At 42.2% G+C, this 22,312-nt stretch overlaps 1 protein-coding gene across 4 annotated transcripts in view; it reads right to left on the bottom strand.

Moving 5' to 3' along the window:
- The window catches only part of TANC1 (tetratricopeptide repeat, ankyrin repeat and coiled-coil containing 1), a 205,838-nt gene that overhangs the window by 42,657 nt on the left and 140,869 nt on the right, over window positions 1-22,312 (bottom strand). For all 4 annotated transcript variants that reach the window (XM_073545686.1, XM_073545684.1, XM_073545688.1 and 1 more), the window contains 8 exons: window positions 16,113-16,238; window positions 15,400-15,681; window positions 14,305-14,456; window positions 13,914-14,145; window positions 13,015-13,181; window positions 9,363-9,970; window positions 6,081-6,189; window positions 4,690-4,812 (listed from right to left, as the gene is read on the bottom strand). In XM_073545686.1, coding sequence (XP_073401787.1) covers window positions 4,690-4,812; window positions 6,081-6,189; window positions 9,363-9,970; window positions 13,015-13,181; window positions 13,914-14,145; window positions 14,305-14,456; window positions 15,400-15,681; window positions 16,113-16,238 — 1,799 coding nt within the window. The remainder of the gene's footprint in view (window positions 1-4,689; window positions 4,813-6,080; window positions 6,190-9,362; window positions 9,971-13,014; window positions 13,182-13,913; window positions 14,146-14,304; window positions 14,457-15,399; window positions 15,682-16,112; window positions 16,239-22,312) is intronic.

The raw sequence follows: 22,312 nt of genomic DNA, 5'->3' as shown, positions 1-22,312 counted from the left end.
TCCAATTCTTTCATTTGCCCTCCTCATATACCGGTATATGTTTTTTGGGGGAGGGCAAATGATTATGGTGTTTCACTAAGGAAAAAAAATAATGCAAATGAGTTTTTCCAGGAAGGGAAGAAAACTATTTACCATGGGTCACCTTGCCTGGCGTGCCACGCTTGTTCCCTCCTCTGAAGGTGGCATTCCAGTTCTTCTACATTAAAAATGTCTGCCATAGTGAGATAGGGAACGGTTACGTCTCAACCACACCTTCCCTGTAGTTTTAAGGGAAAAACATTTGGTCTGGCGTCCAGTCTGATCCAGAGGCCGCCAGACCACAGCATTCTTCACTTCTCCGGCGGCATCCTGAGCACCTCTTGTGCTTACTAGGCCTAGGGAAAAGTCCTCATGATGTCATAGGGTCTAGCGAGTGCAAGAGTTGCCCAAGATGACGGGTGCAGAAGTGAAGACTGCTTGAAACTTTTTGCTCAACTCCCATTCCCCTACTTTTCCTGTAGAAGCGTGGTTCAGACGTAGCTCGGCCAGACAGCGGCCATCCTGGATGTAGGAGAACAAGAAAGCCAGTGACCAGGTAGGTGGTCCTAGATGAAGCTTTATTGGGTCAAACAGATGGGTTTGGCTGAGAGTCTAATGCGTATGGGGGCCCCTGACATCTTCAGCCGATATCGAACCATTGATCCCTTTGTTCTCTAACAGATAAGCCGGCCCCCCGCGGAGTCTGATGGTGGCTCTCTCAGAGAACACAGGAACACTTGGCTAAGGGTACCGTTACACTTAGCGATGCACCAGCGATCCCGATAACGATCTAGATCGCTGGTGCATCGCTAAGTGGTCGCTAGTGGGTTGCCAAACAGGCAGATCTCACCAGCAACATAGCAGCGGTCGGGGGTCGCTACTTACCTGTCAGACGCGCGATCCTGACATCCTCCCGCCCGCGTCCACACGTCGTTCGTCGGCGCCACAGGAAGCGTCCGACAAGAAATGGTCCAGGACGTTCTCGCGCGATCAGCGATAACCAGCGGGGGGAGCCGGTCGGAGGTAAGTATCACATGTAGCGATATCGCTAGCAATATCGCTGCTGCGTGACGTTACAGCGATATTGCTAGCGATATCGCTATGTGTAACGGACCCTTTAGTGAGCGCTCCTATGCACGGAGGAGTTCTAGGACTGGCAAAGAATTGGCCGACAACTATCTAAAGTGTATGGGGGCTTTAGAAACTTGTTACCTCCACAGGTGGCACAAGTCAGGTATTTTACTTTTTTTTCAGGATTGCTATAATTTGCATGAATTATTAAAGAAGTGGAATCTCCTGGCAGACTATCGCCGGTCCGAGCGTTACTGCCGCATGAAAGGCAATCCCATGGACTCGTCTGTAAGCCGATGCCTCGTTGGAGGAGGCGCAGTAAATTCTCACACAGCAGATTCATTGGGGAGTCTGGAGGAGTTTTCATTTACCATAATTAAACTGATATGTAATACACTGAGCTTTGTAGATGACTATAGCAGTCAGTGGAAGAAGCCAGGCAGTGGAAAAGACTGATGGCTTTTCCACCACAGTCGATATTTCACTTCTACAGAGTTTGGCAACTGCGACCGATATAAGAATGTGAAGAATGATTTGATACAGTATACTCAAAAATCATTACCACTTCCATACAATAAATTCTTTCTTAAAAGGGATCTCCATTTTGGATCATGCCTACTTATTACAAGGCCCTTAATAATAAACTGGTCGCAAAGTCTCCCCAAAGGCTGAATTTGGAGGTAAGTACTCAAATTCCCAAAGTTCCACTTATCACCAATCTTCCCTATCAAAGTGTGGGCAGTTAGTGCACGAACAATCAGATGAGGATCATAACAGCAGCAGCGGATGAGAGTTTTGATGTAGGAGGCAGTGACCTGTCCATTCAGATGATGTGCTATGTAAATAAGGTAAGAAAAAAAAAAATCTATACAACATAATTGCTATAAATGCAATTTTATAACATACAAATCATAGCTTCTTTTGTAAGTCGCTCAGGATCCCTCATCAAAAGGTCATGCATACCTTTGGACACTATTATTTGTTTCAAAATTAAATGTTATGCAATCTTCTACATTAGACTTCATTAAAAATATTCTATAATTCTGCTGTTTTAGATTGTCAGTGTTAGAGACAGCATCATGGAGAATGGTAGGGGTCAGGGGGTTAGCTGAACACAGATATCCACAATGTGGAGAGGGAGAAAGTACACATTGTCAGGGAGTGCAGAAAATGCAGGTTATAGAAAAGGAAATAAGTGCAGGATAGAAGCTGAGCTGATACACATCCACCCTGTATTACTGGGAGAGACACTCCCATTAAAAAAAAAAAAAGCTGAAAATTTGAGACTGTAGGGTCATGAAACTTAATGAAGTGAAGACTGCATTAGAAACTTAGAGCATTTGTTAACATAAGGTTAATAAAAAATGCTTTTCCATGACAAAGGTGTCCATCGCTTTTAAGTCTCTCTTTCAGAATACAGAGGCTGCTTTTCTGAGCTGGAAATAAAACGAAAGTAATGACAGCCATGGGATTCCCTGATTCTGATATGTAATACACACAAAGCAGTGCCCAGTGGAGTGGAAGGCATCTCCATTGCCTTGTGAAAGCCCCACTTGTTTGGTTTAGTTAATCCGGCATAAAGTTTCAGATGCTGCTATTCTCTAACAGAAGACGACAAAACACTGCAATTACCGCGCAGTTGGAGCGGCCCCCGTAAGCAGAACACCATATTATTATTATGTACATTGACATGTACAGAAAGCACAGGAAAGAAAAAAAGAACAGACCTGAATTAATGAGGAAAACAATAAGTCAACAGTCTGCAAAACGGAAAAGTAAAAGTATGCTCTCTATTCTATAGCTGCCTGGGCCTTACTAAAGGAGACACACAATATATATGTACAGTATATCTGCAGAGCAGATCAACATACAGTCAGATATTACAAGGCTAATTGGACCATTTTAGGATCAGTTTATCAAAAAGTCTGACTTGTCAGATGGTCACAATCAAATATTAGACTTTCCTATAAAAAATCAATTAACAGGTGGTGACTTTTTTTTTCCTTTAAGAAAAAAATGCATTTTGGCTAATAATCAATTTTGCAATTGGGTTTCAGTAAAAATTTTGTACCGTTTGCTTTCCATAGCCTCTGTGTTGCACTGTGCTTTTTGGCTACCAAATGAGTTAACTGAGAATTTGTCAGTGAGTTCCTTCTGATCGTCCAATGGAAGTATTTCAAACTCCACTTAGTTGATTTATAATCACAGACCACTTCAAAGAATGTGAAGGGAAACAGAGGCTGTAAGAACCAAATGGTGCCAAATTTTTAATGAAGCCCAACTGCAAAAATTATTTTTACCCTTCAATATATATGCATTTAAGAGGAAAAAAAACTGTTCCCTTGAACATATTAAAATACTGGCCAAGCTTGCTGATTTTGATGCTTGACATGTCGAACCCTTATTTTTGGTGGGAGTTGGCAGTAGTCCCCCCCCCCCCCCCCCTCACAGCTTACTACCATTTCTCTTACTGTTAACCTTATTCTCTTCCTTCCAAAACTGTCCACAATGGTTCTAGTTGATTTATTATTTTGCTAAACAATGTCAATTTCTGCGTGCTCACAATATATTCTAACTAATTCCCAGAAACTATAGTTAACTCCTAACCACAGGATAAGGGGATGACTCACTAATCTCTGGGGTTCTGACCACTGGGACCTCAAAGTTATTTGAAAAATGGGACTCACATCTTGAATTGAGCGGAGGTACAGAGCATGGTTTTTGGGATCCAGAACTTGATTCTCTGAATCACTGAGGGTCCCAGCATATGGACCCCCCAATGTCCAGTAAGTAACCCCTCTAACTTGTAGATGGGGGGATAACTTTCGATTCTTGAAGTCTATGGAGTCAAGGAGCTGAAACGCTGCATAGCCAATCTATTGGTGACTTATTACTGCCCTATATGGAGTGAGTCACACCCCTGAGGAGCCATATTACATCATCATTGTAATTCAACGTGATCATCATCATCTATTGAGGGGCGAGTTTGGGTATATATATATATATATATATATATACACATACATATATACACCCAAACTAACAAGGATTTGCTCTTTTCCCAAGAAACTGTACCATTGTCGACTGTGCCTGGTTTTGTAGCTTCGTCTCATTCGCTTATAAAGGGATGAGCTGTCATACCAGACAACCACTGGACAAGAGTGGCACCGTTTCAGGTAGAGGAAAAAAATAAGCAAGACCCCTTTTTTTTTGTTTCTTATAATCCCAGACAACCTTTCTTTCTGCCCAATTCTTTCTATCCCTTTCTTGCCATTTTCTATAGAATATAATTCTTTTCAATCTCCGAAGTTAATGGCCTTACATCCCCTTGTTCTCTTCATCTCCGGCAGCCAGAACAAAGAGCACAGACAAGTTTTGTGGAGCGCGAGGCATGAGCAGCTCCGTAATGATCTCACACAGTTCATGTTCCTCTGATGTAATGTCTTGTCCACGTACTCGGATACTGTTAGGCTTCTTCAGTTCACTGCCACCCAAAGAGCGCAGGCTCCAAATCCGGATTTGTGGTGACTGTCTCGGCTGCTCTGGTCTCCAAACGTGCAGCCAAGTTCATCTACAGCAGATTTACTGCAACATCATTACCTTAACATTCGGGGTGTACAGATTCCTGAGAGAGGCGAGTGCCGCTGACAACCCATCTGTGCTGTACCCGATCCACAAGGCCTGCAGAGTGCTGGAGGAGATCCCACTTTTCTTACTGAGGCCCTGCAAGAATTACAAGGAAGGTCATCAGCACACATTATCAATGTTCCCCAGAGACTGATACACAGCATTTATCCAAGTCAACAGATAAAAAAAACAACATTTTTCGTACTATAGGACGCATCCCAGATTTAGAAAGCAGAAACAAAGAGACATATTTTGCATTGGTGGTGTAAAGAAGAAGAGGGGGTCAATATCACCAACTTTAATGCATTAGGGTAGAATAGGAGAAAAGATGTATTGTTTCTCTGCAGTATGTCTATTAGAAACATATTGCTTTATAGTATGCACACTAAGTACAATCTGCATCAGCTCTGCTACATAAACACACAGCTCTGCTACATATACACACACACACACAGCTCTGCTACATAAGCACGCACACAGCTCTGCTACATAAAGCACACACCTCTCAGTGATCGGGAAGAGCACTCTGAGCATTCTCCTTGATCACAGGAAGTTTTACTTCTTAATAAAGTCTGTTTCATAGTCCACAAAATAAGGGAATATGTTATACCCCAAGAGTTGATTGTGGGGATCCAGGGCCTGAGATCCCTAAATTGCTCCAACCAAGCAGCTGATCCTAAAGCACAAATAGAGCAGTGTACGGGGTGAACTATGGACCCACGGTCTACAGACCTTTCTACTCATACTTATAGGAGCTGGGATTGTAGCCGTCATGTTCACCTTCCAGCTAAGAATTGGCACAAAAAATAGGGACATAAGGGGGCCATGCACATATTAGGGATGGTTTGTCTAATGTCGCTGTTTTTTTTTTTTTGTTTGTTTTTTTTAACAGAACCAGATCATCCAAAGTGTATGGCGTCGTCCTAATTTACCTCTACTGGATAAAAGGATTGGTCATGTTGGATTTTAAAATGTCCCATCATTTTGTTCTCCAAGTAGACGAGTTCACTGCCAGATTTGCGGACACCAATATTTCCAGAGCAGGGAACTCCGCAACATATGGAAATCATAGAGGAACAGTAATTGCCTTAATTAACAAATCCAGTTTAAAGGGGTTTTCCGATCTTATTAAGTGTTGTATATCTGTAGGCTATGCCCCAGACTTGATAATTGGGGGTCTGAAGTTTGGGACCCCCCCACTGATCCCAAGAATAAAAAGTCTGCAGTGCTTTACTTTCAGGATCAGTGGGGTCCCAGAGGTCAGATCCCCAAGATCATCAAGTGATGGCATTATCCCCACTATGCGCCATTTCTTTATAGGATGAGACAATTACAAGAGTAATATTCATTTTCGCAAAAATTACCTTAAATATGTGCGCTTTTAAAATATGATGGCCCAGCTCCATGGTCTGCTGGCGATTTAGCTTTCCTTCTTGCCGAGAAAACATAAATGCTAAGAGGGCATGTCCATTCCTAGAGAAAGAGAAAATAAATATACAACAATGAATAACACAAAGTTGGTTTTATTTAAGAGGTCGTACTAAGTTTGGACATTATCTCCTATTTTTATCCCAGCATTGTACTTTGCTTTCTCTTATTATTATTTATTGTTATAGCGCCATTTATTCCATGGCGCTTTACATGTGAGGAGGGGTATACATAATAAAAACAAGTACAATAATGTTAAACAATACAAGTCATAACTGGTACAGGAGGAGAGAGGACCCTGCCCACGAGGGCTCACAATCTACAAGGGATGGGTGATAATACAGTAGGTGAGGGTAGAGCTGGTCGTGCATCGGTTTGGTCGATCAGTGGTTACTGCAGGTTGTAGGCTTGTCGGAAGAGGTGGGTCTTCAGGCTCTTTTTGAAGGTTTCGATGGTAGGTGAGAGTCTGATATGTTGTGGTAGAGGGTTCCAGAGTAGGGGTGATGCGCGAGAGAAATCTTGTATGCGATTGTGGGAAGAGGAGATAAAAGGGGAGTAGAGAAGATGATCTTGTGAGGATCGGAGGTTGCGTGCAGGAAAGTACCGGGAGACGAGGTCACAGATGTATGGAGGAGACAGGTTGTGGATGGCTTTGTATGTCATGGTTAGGGTTTTGTACTGGAGTCTCTAGGCAATGGGGAGCCAGTGAAGGGATTGACAGAGGGGAGAAGCTGGGGAATAGCGGGGGGACAGGTGGATTAGTCGGGCAGCAGAGTTTAGAATAGATTGGAGGGGTGCGAGAGTGTTCGAGGGGAGGCCACTGAGCAGGAGGTTGCAGTAGTCAAGGAGAGAGATGATGAGGGCATGGACTAGGGTGAAGGAGCAGGTATCTGACAGGAGAAAACCAACTCCTCCGCCATGTTTGCTGCTGGGGCGGGGGGTGTGAGAAAGGTGGAAGCCACCATATGAAAGTGCAGCAGGAGAGGCTGTCAGAAGGGGTGAGCCAGGTTTCGGTGATGGCGAGGAAGGAAAGTTTGGTAGTAACAAAAAGATCATGGATGTAGGAAAGCTTGTTGCAGACCGAGCGGGCGTTCCACAGAGCTCCTGTGAGTGGGACTGGGGAAGCGGGGGCTGGGTGAATGGGTATAAGGTTGGAATGGTTACGGAAGGTTGTGATAGAGCGTGGATGGGAGGTAGAAATGACTGTGGGAATGTGGTGAGGAGGACCAGGATTTGGAGAGATATCACCAGCAGTGAGAAGGAGCAGAGAAAGTGTTAGCAGGTGGGAGCAGGAGAGGGCATGAGGGGGCTGTCTGTGTTTGGAGACAGAGGATTGTATGTTAAGGAACAGTTTTGAGGAGGAGGCGAGGTGGATGGGGAGGATTGAAGAAGAGATGAACAGTTCCTTACTAGGAGTAGGGATTATACAAAGATGCAGTGGCATACATCCTTAACCTCAGCTTGGGGTTGGTGGAGGTACCATCGGTTGGACACCCGGCAATCAGGAAATTATCTCCTATCTAACTCTTATAAAAAGGGAATCCATCAGTAAAATCAACCCTCCCACACCACATGCATGGGTATGCAGGTCTTTGAAAGCCAAGTCAATTAACACCTTTATATCTTTTATCTGTTGCTGCATTCCCAAGTAATTAGTGTTTTAATTCCTATGCAATTGAGCCTTTAAGTGCTCTAGGCGTGGCAGGGGTTGGACACCCAGCGAACAGCAAGTTATCCCTTATCCTACAGATAGGGAATAACTTGATATTTTGGGGAACAACCTTTTGATTACACAATAGTCAAACTGAACTTTCTGGCAATGGTTTTTTTTTTTCTTTTTCCCAAAGTTTAGGGGTACAGAAAACGTCAACCTTCAGCACAAGACCCATTCAGGGCCTTTAGTCTGGTAGACCATTATAAGCAGGTGTTTGCTAGGCAATGAGCTGACACGGGGAGCATCTCTCACGTTCAAACTGCTTAGATGCCACAGTCACTACTGATCACAGCATCTAAGGGGGTCACAAACCTCAATCAACAGTCATCTCCGATGCAGGTTGTTACGGTGGGATTACTGCACCGAAGATGCTGAAATTAATTTTTCCCAAAGAAACTTCACTGCACATTTATCATGGAGCCGCCTGCAGTCTGCCCGTGAAGGCTGTTACATTTTCCATTTAATTGGGGAGCTGATTAACTCTCTTTGTATGTTAAAAAAATGGAAATCGAAAATGCGATATAGCTGTGCCGTAATAGTGGGGTGGTGGACGGGAATTACTAACTGTGATCTATGGTTAAAACACTGGGTGGGAAGAATGTAAAGGGGTCCCAATTCCAGGCTGGAAAAATTTCAGAAACCAGGAAGCCATTGCAGAAGGGAATTTCCTTTTTTCTAATATTTTTTTTTTCTAGTGATGTCTCATTTGGCAAATAAAGAAAAAAGTCAATCTGGCCCCCAGAAAGGCCTAGCTTGCCAAGTCTGAAGTCACTTGTCCAGCTCAATTAGGCTTATTTAACATCTTGTTTTTGCATATGTTTAGTGTGTGCGCCAGGAAAGCTCCTGATATGCATGCTAATCGTGTCCATAGGTCACAAACATAAGTCAAAGAGACCATTAGGCACACTCTGCGTCGACATGTGTAACACATACTTTTTTTTTCCACTGTATAGGAAAGTGTACTCTATTGTGCAGTTTTTTAGCCAATGCCCACAGGTATGTGTCAGAGGTATACGATGGGGATTACTCCCAATATATACCTGCGACAGGACAAGGAGTAAACGAGCCTAACCATACTGCCCCAATGAAACGTTATACCACTAATACAGATGCTGCAGTGTGGTTCTCTAGACCTGAGGACTGGAGAGAAGACAGAAGCTCCATGTACTGTTACATTCTCCCACATGGAGGACAAACCTATAGCACTTGTGGAAAAGTATCAAGCACTAACAGCAAAAAAAACAAAAAACAAAAAACAAAAAAAAAACACAACTTTTACAATCATTATTCAAAGCGGACACTGCCTCCGATGAGCATTTCTCACTCCGGAGGACTATAAGTGTGTAATACTTCAATCTTCCTCTGGGGGTGCGGCAGTAAAACTAAACATTGCTGCCAGATTTGATCTGAGCCTGAAGTCAGTGGGATACTCCTTGATATTCAAATAAAAGATATTTCTGAGAACTATTTTTTTTTTTTTGTTATGCATGAATTCTGTCCTTACCGTGGTTCACATAAGAACTGTGCGCTCTCTCCATCGGCCCTCCATACCAGCCATTCCCTAAAGGACGGGTGACAAAACATGCGCGTCTTGTCCCTCCTCTTGATTAAAAAGCAGGAGAGCAATTCCATGCGCTGTTGAAAGTCTTTCCAGTTCTGTTCGGAGTAAATGCTGCCGGCATTGATGGCCTGAAAAATCTGCTCGTCAGTCATCGGGTGCAGCGAGGCCAGCGCCAGGTTCAGAATGGGTAGAGCTTTCTCGAAAGCAGAATTCGTCATGAACTTCATGTTGCATTGGAGCAAATAAAGCTCGGAGACGGAAACCGGCACCACCTTGTAGCTGGAGCTCTTGATCACCAAGTGGCCCCTTTCGAAAAGATCCAAGGTGAGCTTCAGGTAAAGATAAGACCCCTGGCTCCTCATCACCAAGTGATCGCACAGTTTGCCGAAGCTGCTGGCATCTGTTTTCCCATTTAAAGAGATATTGTTTGCAATTTCCTGGCTAGTGCCGTGCCGGTATTGTATATAGGCCGTCAGGTCGTTGTAAATATCTTTGTTCTCGGGGAAATCATCTAAGGAAATCTTGGACAAGGGCAGTGAACTTGTTATTTCCTAGAATTAAGAAAAAGCACACATTTGTTAAGAGACTTATTACAGTGGTAGAGAGATTGCACCCTTCCACTTACGGCGCACTGTAATTCCCTGCATGCCAACTAGCTGTGAATGAATAGGTGCTCAGCAGCTGTAGGTTACATAAAAGTTGGCTTATCGGAATGGCAGATGGCTGGCTGCTTTTAACACATGAAAATGTAATCTGTTGTACATGAGACATGTGACAAACCCTCCTGATGTTTGCTCCAAGACGATGCTAACTGTTTTTCATTCCCCTCAAAGCGCATTTAGTAAATTGCCTGGCAGTCAAACACGAGAAGTAATGTAACTGGGAGGATCAACAATGACTTAGAGATATTCTGGCAACCGAAGGAGGATTACCAGCGAGGCCATAATATCTGCGGCTCAGAGAAGAACGCACAATATGTCAGTGCTAAGAGAACGATTTAGCAGGAATTACCTATGGGGCAATATCTTTACACAAGACATTTTCTTTATTTTAATCTTTCCATATGGATTTAAAGGCAAAGAAAAAAAAACGTGGCCCAATATTATCTCTAGTTTGTCATCACATTTATGTTCAGCATTTTTCCAATTAATATTATTTTGCAAATCTAAAATCAAAAAGGAAGGCGATTCAATTTGGTTAAACCTCTAAAGCTATGGTCGTAGTCGACCAAGAGTATCCAAAAATTAGACCCTAAAAGAAGTTTTCCAAACTTGGGGTTACAGTCTGCAGTGTGTGTGATGTCAAGATTCTCCAGTGCCAGGCGGATCAGTGACCTCAAGTATGTGATTAGCATACATGCAGACTTGCGTCAACTAGACATGTGCAGCCTTGCTCATTACAAGTGAATTGAATCTGGAAAAGTTTAGTTGGAATATGGCTGGAAGGATGCAAATCACATACTTGGAGTCACATGATCGCCGGTAACTGGCACTGGAGGATCCCAACTGTGTGCACTGTGCACTCTGTGAGGATTGACAAGTCTGCAGTCACAGAGCACAGATCCACGCCAAGAAAACATCACAAACACAGCAGAGTAAGACCCACAACCAACCAAGGAGCCCTCATGAGAGAATCACCTTTGTTATCATGATATTGCCCCTACCACGTCAGAGAACATGTACATACAGTAGATAGAATCTCCCATAATATGGCCATGTGTATGATGTCGAACGAGGCCAAGAGTTAAGGCATACTTGGCAACACTCCCAATTTTACTAGGAAAATTTAATGGAAAAACCAGCTTAGCTAATGCAGGAGGTTTGGGGTCATATCTAGGTATTTTTGAGGGTATTACTTGGTGGTCCCAGAGTAAAAGTTTAATTGTCTCAATTTTTGCTACCCAATTATTCATAAGTATGTTAAAGCATAAATGTAGCTTTGGATGACTTTTCAGTATTAGCTGTTCTTTTATATATGAGTGGTGATGTGTCCTATAAGAGCAAACACACAGAATGGGAAGTTCTGCTCCCCAAGGTGCCTGTAGAAAACACGCAGAAGCAGCAGCGCAGAGAACAAAGTGTACGTCAATAAACAGCAATGTATCTGCGACCATTAAGCAGCCCCTGAGGTGGCAAAGCAGCTGCTGAAACGTTCCCCAAGTATGCGATACCCCAACTCTCTCATCTACCAGTCAGAAGAGAGGGACAGCTCAGACATCGGAAAAACCTTCTGTCTAAATGATTGGTAAATACTTGACTTGGTATCATAATCTACATTTTATTACATTTCCACCATTTAGGTATCGATGAAAAATGGATTCTATCGGGAGACAGATAACTCAGAGCTGATCCAATCTCACTTTTCTGGTTTAGCAAGTCAAGCGTGCGTCTACTTCGGCTAGCTCTGACATGTTACGGTTGGTGGGTGGTGACTTATGAACAAATACCAATATTCCTTGTGAACGAGGTCATTAGGAGGTTATTAGTAGGACAATAGCTAAGTAAACCAACAGATGCAAGTCTAGGCAAAGCTTAACAGTCCAATTATAGCTGCATTATACAGAGATGAAGCAGAGCTGACTTAGTCATTTGGCATATCACCAAATATCGCTTATATTGGTGAAGACATTTCCCAGATTTTGACAACCCTAAAATCTTATATTTCCTGCTGTGAATTACATGCAAATCTGGCGATTCCAGATAGTGATCCAATGACCTCATCTTTGGGACACCATTTTCCTAGCACATCATGTCCCATATATTAGATATGCCATCTATCTAAACACCCAATGTATACATCAGCACCAATGACATCAAGTACATGAGCTGGTTCCAGAACAGCGCATGTGTGCTTAAAGACTGTACGTACAATCCAAGGATCAAAGTTAAAGAGTAATTTGAAAGAGCTGTTGTATCTACCTTGTTTGTGCACTTACAGCAGCTGTTTGCACTGCAGGTCCAGCAAATATCCATACTCCTGTGTGAGCTTCTATGCGTCCCACCTTTTTGTTCAGACGCCATTCATACACTCTCTCCCTGTCTGAGCACGGGGACGAGGAACAGAAAAGCTCACACTGGAGTACGGAGATTTGCTGGACAAGCAGTTCAAAACAGCTACTCTAAGTGCATGAACAATGCAGCACAAACAGCCCTTACAGCATTGAATTTGAGAGAAAAGAAAGCAAAATACAAGTAATGGATTACATTAGAAAGATTTTTGACTTCACAAAGACTGCTCAATTACTAAAGAAAAAAAAAAAAGAAAAAAAGAAAAGTTTGCACTTTTAGAGCACAGAGCGGAGAAGGGTCCTCACAGCTGGTAGGTTTTGCCTGTCTGTCCATCTATATACACATACGTAAAAATAAAAATTGCTCTGTCGACACCCATGCTTCAGCCAAAAGCCAAACCAACGATTATGGCCGTGACAAAACTATACTACTCGAGCATTTTTACGGGGCACAAACCAGGAGTCTTAAAATAGTTAATTGACAAAGTTACTCTAACCTTTATGAAATCTGGAAACACATATGGGTAGTAGTCAACTTATAAAAACCGCTAACAGAAAAAAAAAAAAAAGGATTCAGCATGGATTTACCTGAAAATTAGATCGCACTGTCATAATGAGTTTTATCCAGGGTGGAAATGATGGAATTATTTTGCCTATAAATGAAGCAATGGTGTCGCCATAATCCGGTTTGTGGAATTCAGCTTCATTTAAAGCATCAAGCAGGATAATGAATTCTTCCTCTGGGATCCTCCGCTCTGCAATATTAATAGAACACAGTGATTACCCAAATCCCAGGTGGTCACACAAGAAGATGGAAGGGGGGAGAAAATAACACATGCAAAAATTATTTTCCACACATGCAGACCTATCGGCATAGTGGTGTATTCTAAAGGTCCTGGGTCCAAATGCAAAATCGATAAAATGCCCTGTCGCCTACAATACTGTTATAGGACCCCCCCTGAGGCACAAAGAACAAAAGACTACCATCCGGCACAGATATGACCCAGCCTATTGACCTGACTAAATTTGGGGGGGGGTGTGGGGCGGGGGGGGGGGGGTCGGCGTTTTTCACCTCTTTTCTATTTTACTCAATTTGCTGTCAATGGCATAAAATATAAAACACTAACTTTAACAATCCTCTGCCACACCAGTTCTTAAGCTTTCCTGGCACCCTGCCAGTGTCGGACTTCAGCAACATAGTGTTTGATAGAAATGTGACTGCTTCTGCACCTCAGGGGTGTCGACATGTCAAAGCAACAGCCTGTGATTGGCTGGAGTGGTCACAAACCAAATCATTGCTGAAGTCCAGTAAACATAGACTGGCAGGGGGTCCAGGGAGGCTTGAGAGAGGCAGGTGATTGGTAAGGTGAGTATTACTCTTTTTTTGTCTATAATACCATTGTCACTCAATGTTAAAAGGGGTCTTTAAAAAAAAAATCATGATTTTTTTTTAAACAGCTAAGTTTCCAGTTAACTTTGCCACCTACCTCGACGAAGATTTGCCATTGGCTCTAGGACTCCTCTTCTAAAGGCAGTCAAAGGGTCCTGCACACAAGACCGTAGGCTAAGCATGCTCTGCAAATGAGGTTCCCTGATAAGTAGGTCTCGGTAAGCCGTGAGCTGATGTGAGCGGCACAACAAAGCTGCCACACTGTGCACAAACTCCGGCACCAGGCAAGTGTACGTGTTGTCCGCCTGACAGTAATGATAAGCAACAACCTGAGGACCAAAACACGACAAGGAGGGATATGAAAAAGGCTTAAGAAAAAACAGTCGTGTACTAGATTAGGATTATGCAGATCCAAGCACTTTAAAAAGTCGTCCTTACTAATTTTTTGGAAAAAGTGAAGAACCGTATGAAATAAGAAACGGAGATACCTTAGAAGCCAGATGTTTAAGTGAATCATCCATCATTTTTTGGTGCTCCGTGCTTCCACAAGAGCCTAGCGTTTTCATCGTGTTTGCACCACACATGCTGAGGCTTAGCGGAGATGTTTGAGACAGGGGAATCTCGGGGGCATGGTCATTACCTACCCAAACGAGAGTAAAAGAGAAAATAGTTAAAGACCTAAGCCCATCAAGATCAACTAGTTCTCAGCCGAAACAAAAAAAAAAAAAGGGGGGGGGAGGGGTGGCAAAATGATGGACTCAAACTTTACGTAAAGTTTGCATCTTGGACGACCACATGAAATCATAAACTGGCAAAAATAGAACTTTGCGAGATAAGTTGGACAGGCAGTTAATAAATCAGCCCAGATTTGTAAAGGAAAACATACAGGATGGATCTGGCAGGAAGGACTTAGGCTATTAAGTAATCTAAAATAAATGGCCTGGAGATTGAGCAAATACTTGAGCCAAAGGAACGATCCCAAAATGGAGAAAGTCTAACTTGTCTTTTGGCAACTGGATGTCGTTTCCATGGAGGGATATTTCTTATTTACAGTATGAGATTTTCCTGGCAGGAGCAGGTGGCTCGGCAGCGAAGCCTGGTACCTCCAAGATTAACTGCAGCTTTTTCTTGCGGAGACCTGCCAATGCTTCCTGGGGAAAAAAGCATGTAAATTGTCTTTCCTCCAAAAGGAAAGGCAAAGCTTGTTCTATAATGCCCCTTTCTTGGAGGAAGCTACACTATAAGTTGATGCCCTTGACCCTTTAGTTGTAGACAGTTTTCGTACTTCTGGTGGAGACATAACTTGAATATTTTTTTCCCCTAAAGCACTGCTTGGCCTGTAACCCTCCCTAAACCAGAGGGTGGTCATTGCAAACTTTGAATTTGCAAAGTATGACACATGAAAAGCCATCACCACTCCTGTCCATGTGACAAATATAATCGCTTGGCTTTATCCCACACAGAGGAAAATGGACAAAGTGAACAATCTCTTTAAGGATACAAATTATTTCTGAAAGAGTGGTCAATGCATCAAGTCAGATATAATGTTAATATAGAACAGGTCTACATTACAGGTAACAAACCTTTGGGAGAGGTACAAGGGCTATTTGAGGCAATCTGCCTCATTCGAGTCCCATGACAGCTGAGCGCCACCAACTTAGAAATTACCGCCGTCTTTCCAAATCCGACACTGCCAGCAATCATGACTCCCCGGTTCTCCGGCAGCTCTGAACAACTCAGTTTTTCCTCAATCTCCTGAAAGAGCCAGCCCCTTCCAATAAACACTGAGTCTGTTGTTATACTTGGCACCTCGAACAACAGCGGCTTCAACAGAATGTCCTGTGGCTTGTAGGGGACAAAGCGAGCTGCAAAAGGAATAAAAATCTCAGAGGAGAAAATGGTAACCCCTCACTTCCCATAAAAAAAAAAAAAAATAAAATCAAAGAGGTAAATGCAGTTTGGAGCAGTTAAGGGTTAAATTAAAATGAGGCAATATGATCAAACTCCAGCAAATGACACAGTGCTTAAAAGGCGGACTACAGGGGCATCGGTACATTGTGCCAATTTATTCCGAGACTGCCAAGAGCAGTCAAGTGCGAGAAAGGCATGATGTGTGAAAACTAACCTAGTTTCATTTGCCAAGTTGAGTTTCTTTCCTTAGAGAAATATCTCTAAATTAGAAGGATGAGGTGGAATTTTATTTTTTTGCCAAAAAAATCATTGCACCATCCACCAAACCAACAGAGGGCTTAGATTTAGCAACGGCCACTTTGCATGGACCATGATTAAAACCAACCTTTGATTTCCTGCTGCACACGGGTCCCTGCTGTGTTATGCCAAGGCATCCGGATTGATGTTCTCAGTGGCGCATTTCTCTGAACATCTAAATAACTCAAGTCTTCCAGTTTTGTGCAACTTGTAGCTGCAAGAAAGAGAAAGTTTTCCTTATTTTTATTTACCATTTTATGTTCAGAACTGGTGCTGAAACATTAAGGCTGTGTTCACTCGTCATCCTCTTCGTTGTGAAAGCAAATATTCGACAAGTTAACACAGCCTATAAAAGTCTGGACAACATTGCAATAAAACACAAACTAATAACGCAACCCAAATTAAGGAGTCTGGTGAAAACGTGACATCACCTATTCACAGGATAAGTGATAACTTACTGATCGGTGGAGGTCTTGTGGGCACATCCCCGTTACACAATGGAAAGTCAGGTCAGATGCGTGACCGCCCTCTTTTTTCTTTATAACATTGCTGTAAAAAATTGAGTTCAGCGGGTGGCAGCTCCATAGTAATTGGGTTAACTGATGGTTGAACATGCACATTGCATGTAAAATTACCCGATCTGCTGATCGTGCAGGTGCTACAACTTGGACCTCCAGCAATATATAAGTTATCAACCCGTGTCATAAATTTTCACAGATATTATAATTGCAATATAAATACAAAAAAATTAAAGAAAAAACATGAACGTGCAAAGTCATGTAGATTTAGGCTATAGGTAACATTTACATCCAAGAGGGTTCACTAGAAGTTCTGGCTTGACGATATAGGACTTGTATATTAGATGACCTTCTCAAATGTGTTCATTTAAAAAGGATAATATCAGCCATACACAGATAAATGTTCAGCAAATTTGTGGATTTCAGGGGGGGGCAGCCAACCATCTAACTAATCTGTATAGGTACATCAGAACTCTTCTAGATGGCGCAAAAAGAGGAAAAGTTATATTGAATTTCATGTTCGATTCTATTGTTTTCACAGACCAAGATGTCAACCGGGAAGTTTGGCAGTAGTCTAAAGGTGATCATACCAGTCAGAAAGATGTCAACGGAACTTGCCGATTTCAGCGTTACCGACCAAGCATGCGTGCAGCATATGGGGAAGACGACTGTTGAAGGTGTATGGTCAACTTTACTTAACTCCATCCATTGGAAACATGTTTAGCTGCATGGGTTAACATGACATTCATGATTCTTTCCTTCTCAAACACATACCGTTATTTCATCTATTGTTGCCTATAGTCAGGTTTTTTTTTTTTGTTTTTTTTTTAAATAAAAGAGAAGTTGACCGATTTCACTTATTCACTACAAGGAAATTTGGATTTCACCTTCTGACAGTACATGTAAAAAAAATATAACTATAAGCAAAAAAGCAAAAACTGAGAATCTGGAAAAAGTGATTTTTGCCACTTTACAATGGTCAACCATGATTTTTGTTTTGGGTGGAGAGAACAGAAACATCGAAAGCCACTTTAGACTGTCTAAATCCAGAGACCGGCATGTCCTCCAACTCAATTCCTTGATAGTTTTCCTTCTCAACAACCTCTTTACTGCGAGAGTGGGTGGTCTTCACGGGCTAATCCCATTATCTTTCATCACTTACCCACTGTTCTCATGGCCGGCATGTCATAAGTAGTGTTATTTCTAACCGCGGTCTAAAGAAAGTTGACTGTTTATTATTGTATTAACTAGGTGGCATTACGTCTGTTTGATCTGGGCACAATCCGCAGATATTTATCACGTTGACATCGACCTCAACTACCCTGTGATCTTGTCGCTGTTCACAAAAGCAAACATATGTCCATAAAAAGTATGTATCATGTGGTCTGTTTATTTCAAGCCATGAATGTTTTGACGAGTCCCAGCTCAATGCTCCAGCCGGGATTTCATTGATATTACAGTCAGATTATTTTGGAAAGATTAAAGAAATACCCCTGTAAGATTTTTCAGCAAAAGGCACATCTAAACATACAGGCATTTCTGGTGCCCAACTGGAACAATTCTAGCAGACTACTCAACAAATGCTTTTGTTGATTTTCTTGCACTTTTGAAGAGCATAATTTCCTTATCTTTGCCTCATTATAATAGTCAAAATACTTCCTCTTGGTTGTTTACTAAAGTTGCTCAGATATTACATCACGGGATTGCCACCTTACATATGAAGGCTTACAAAATGCTTCCTGAGAAAGGTATATAAAAATGCTCTTCTCCAGGATGAAGAAAGGAGGTTCATTAGTGCCACCAATTTGAGGCATCTACCATAAATCAATTTTCAACTGTTCACCAAGCCTTGCCACATGACTTAAGTAGTTTGGCAATCCACAATCTTCTCCAAAAACAAAGACACCAATCCGCAGACAGTTGTTTGGGGGGTTCTCGGTCTTCTTCCTCACTCTGCTGACCAGGAAATTAAAAGGCTGGATGAGAAGCCTTAAATGGGAGGTCTAGGTAGCACAGTTTCTCTTCCTAAAGGCCACACCACCAGCTGGCATAGTAAACCACCAGTTGTCAAAAGGTTGGACTAATAGGAGAGGCACCTCTGATAGGTGGCATTAGAGTAATATTTTTCCCTCCCGAAGAAGAATTAATTGCATATTGATTTCCCGAGGATCACTGACAGTCCTATAAGTCTCCCTAATACAAGTTGGTAGTCTTCCTAAGGAGAAACCATGCCCTCTATACGGTGTGCATTTAATAGCCTGGATGAAGCATCTAAAGTAGAGGGAGCCTACGCCTAAGTTCAAAGCAAGCCACCAACTACTTGTCTTGGTTGTTTACTAAGGTTGCTCAGAAGTTACATCACGGGACTGCTACCTTACATATGAAGGTTTACAAAATGCTTCCTGGCATGCAAAAAGGATCTCCTCTAGGAAGAAGAAAGCTGGTTTATTAGTAGAGTTGAGCGAATTTGTCCGGATGCGCCGAATCTGAATTTGCCATATTCGTGTCATATTGGTTCCCTATTCATGCTGAACGTATGTTTGATGATCGGTTCCGAACATATTCGGTAATGTCTACTCCCATTGACTCTAATGACGTTCGTCTGTGTTCGACGAATATTGCAAAAGCAATATTCACTGCCGATCGAATTCGGAACCAAATCCGAACAAATTCGCTCAACTCTATTCATTAGGGCCACCAATATGAGGAATCTACCATAAATCAATTTTCAACTGTTCACCAAGCCTTGCCACATGACTTGGGTAATCTGGCAATCCATAATCTTCTCCAAAAAGGCCTTAGAAAACGTAGGCTTCAATAACACACAATGATCCCAACGTAGTGGACGCCAACAATCGATTTTAGCAGCCGAATCTACCACCAGCGAGACAAGGATGCATGCCTCCCAGAAAACAATCAGGCTAGTCATGGACTACGTTAGGTGGACTAAAGCCAACAATGACCAAATCTTAGATCTTGTGTTGGGTGAATTCAGAAGATCCTTGTGTTGTCATTCGGGAGAGGACATAAAAAAATATACAAGTTGAGCTTCAAATCTATAAGATTTCTCCAACGTTTTTGTTTTTTTTTTTAAAGCCAATCACAGAAATGGATCCAAAAAGAAGGAAAAGTATAAAAAGGATAACTGAGATAAAGTATAAAAGAATTCTGAAAAAGAAAAAGGTTTCCAGGGATTAGCCGTAAAGACGGCACAGTGAGATGACTGCTGTAAGCACATGCTATTTGACATTAAACTTTCCCATGACTCGTATATCTTAAGGGCAGAATTAAATTGATGTCACTTTAAGCCATCTTATCACATTCATCTGTAGTGAAAGATTGCAAGATCTTATCTATGGAAAGCAGCGCTGCATGCAAGAGATTCTCATACATTCCTGGGCTGCTATGAAACGGACAGGTGTATATAGATGCACTGAGGGCAGCGTGTATATACTCAAAATACACATCATACCATAACCTCAGAAATAACAACGCTATATATAGCAAATTCCAGCAAAATAACACCTGAGGGACCAGAGCGGTGCTACGCCAACTCATATTATGGAGCCTAGGGAGGGGGTTTTTTTTTCCCTTAAGTTCTCTCAACCTTCAGTGGCTGGATGTTTGTTTTTCTTTAAATTTTTATATTGTTAATATATCATTTTGGCTGCCAATACCCACCAGTCGGGGGATTTGAAAAAACTTTTATTTTAAATAATAATAAAAGTATAGCAAGGGGCTTCGCAGCGGCTCATCGCCTGACAAGGTACAGGTAATAGAAACATAGAATATTAAAGTTGGAAAGGACCTCCTGAGTCGTGTCCAACCCCCTGCTCAATGCAGGACTCACTAAAACATATCAGACCGATGTCCGTCCAGCCTCTGAAGATTTCCATTGAAGGAGAACTCACCACCAATCGTGGCAGCCTCAGTATTATTCTAGAGAATATCTTTTTGTTAAATGTCCAATCTAGACAGAGTAAAAGGTGGCGGTTTTCACTGGTGCCATTTTTGCAGAATTTGTCAGGAATTATCCAGGCGGCAGGTTTGAAATACCCAAATCTAATGACGTGCCCAACTGAACCCAGACGACTAGCGGCTGCAATAGAGAACTATAAAACTTTATTTAATAGTATCTATTAAAATATCAAAAGAAAAAAAAAAAAAAAACACACTAGGCCTACGCGTTTCAAGCCCTAAGACTTCTAATCATAGTACTCTAAGAGCCTCAGTGCTCGAAACGCATAGGACTTGTGTGTTTACCTTTATTTTTTCCTCTATTGATATTTTAATAGTTACTAATAAATAACGGTTTTATAGTCCTTTCTTAGGCAGTTGCTGGATGTCTTCCTACATTCTACCTGTTCATTTTCACCCTGGAACTGGACAGAAGTCTCTGTCCGTGCACCTCATTCTTATTAGGCTGAACGATACCTGGACCGAGTGAGCTGATAGAATTTTTCTTTAAAAAAACTTTATCCCAGTTCCTTGGTATAAAATTCAAAGTTTATTTAGTCCATATTAAAAACATATCAATGCTCCTGAACAGGACACTGGCAAGAGAAGAGGCGACACTTTTCTATTGCAGCAGCGATCTTTGTCAAAGCCTGCAGCGATCGAAACGCGTCGCTTTTTCAACTGAGTGCTATTCAGGAACATTTATTTATTTAATACAGACTAAATAAACTTTGGATTTTATCCCAATTTGCTGAAACATTACACAGCTTTTTCATTGCTGATCACGTCTCATCAGGACAGTGTTCTGTGCACCTGCCAGGGTTGTTGGTGAGCTGGCTTTGCCTTCATCTCATTTTTTCTTTGCCAGGATTTGATAGACACTGCTGGGGCTAATGTGGGAACTGCACGGTCGTATATATCTGCTGGTGACGCTAAAGCACGCCATGAACTTAAAAAGTTTGAAAAAACGCTAAAAACAGCTACGTACGCAAAAATTTGGTGCAACTGGTGGCTCTGGTGTCCCGCAGCATGGCCCTTGTGTAATATTTGCAACCTACAAGAGTTGTAATGTGGTGGTCAGGACTGATGAGTATGAGCGGCTCAAAGATAGGACATTGTAATAAAGCTGCGCACGGCTTGCATCGTTCCTGCAATGTAGTAGATTACTCCCAGAAGCGATCTTAACCAGCGGGATTTTTAATGTTGACACCTGTTTAACAATAAATCCTGCATGTGTGAACATGTAGCACTTATCGAGCTTTGTTTTTTTTAGCGTCGATCAGGCCTAATATCTAAATCCGTTGACACGTGAACCGACACAAAAGAGGAAGTTGCCACATCCTCTCTCCACCATACCTTAACGCCTCAATCATCTCTCCCTCTTCTACGAGCCGCCCAGTACCGGAGAGACAAGATCTGCTGTTCAATATGTCAGCAACTTAGGAAGAGAAAACAAACAGCGGCTGACACACACCTACTCAGTTCTCATCCTTCCATCCCCTCCCCGGAGAGACACTGAATCCCAGCAATGCCGGCTCATCCTGGAGGAATGCAGGACAATTAGGACATTCAAGATGTGAACTTCCTCTTGCAACCGCGTAACAGTGTTAAAATTAAAAACTGGGCAATAAGACAAAATTCCGCTCCTCAGACGCCTCCCTCAACCCCTCCTATCATTACATTTTAGAATGCCGACGGTGTGAAATGCCAATTCCTTGTAGGAAGCATCATCTCACATCCTGAAGAAGCTTCATTTATCCTTTACGGAAAAACGAGGAGATAAAAATCACGCTAAGTGAAGAATTATTTCGGG

This window comes from Dendrobates tinctorius, unplaced genomic scaffold (assembly GCF_039654945.1).
Source record: "Dendrobates tinctorius isolate UK_male_01 unplaced genomic scaffold, ASM3965494v1 ptg000143l, whole genome shotgun sequence".
Classification (NCBI taxonomy): domain Eukaryota; kingdom Metazoa; phylum Chordata; class Amphibia; order Anura; family Dendrobatidae; genus Dendrobates; species Dendrobates tinctorius.
This window is presented reverse-complemented; position numbering and strand designations above follow the sequence as displayed.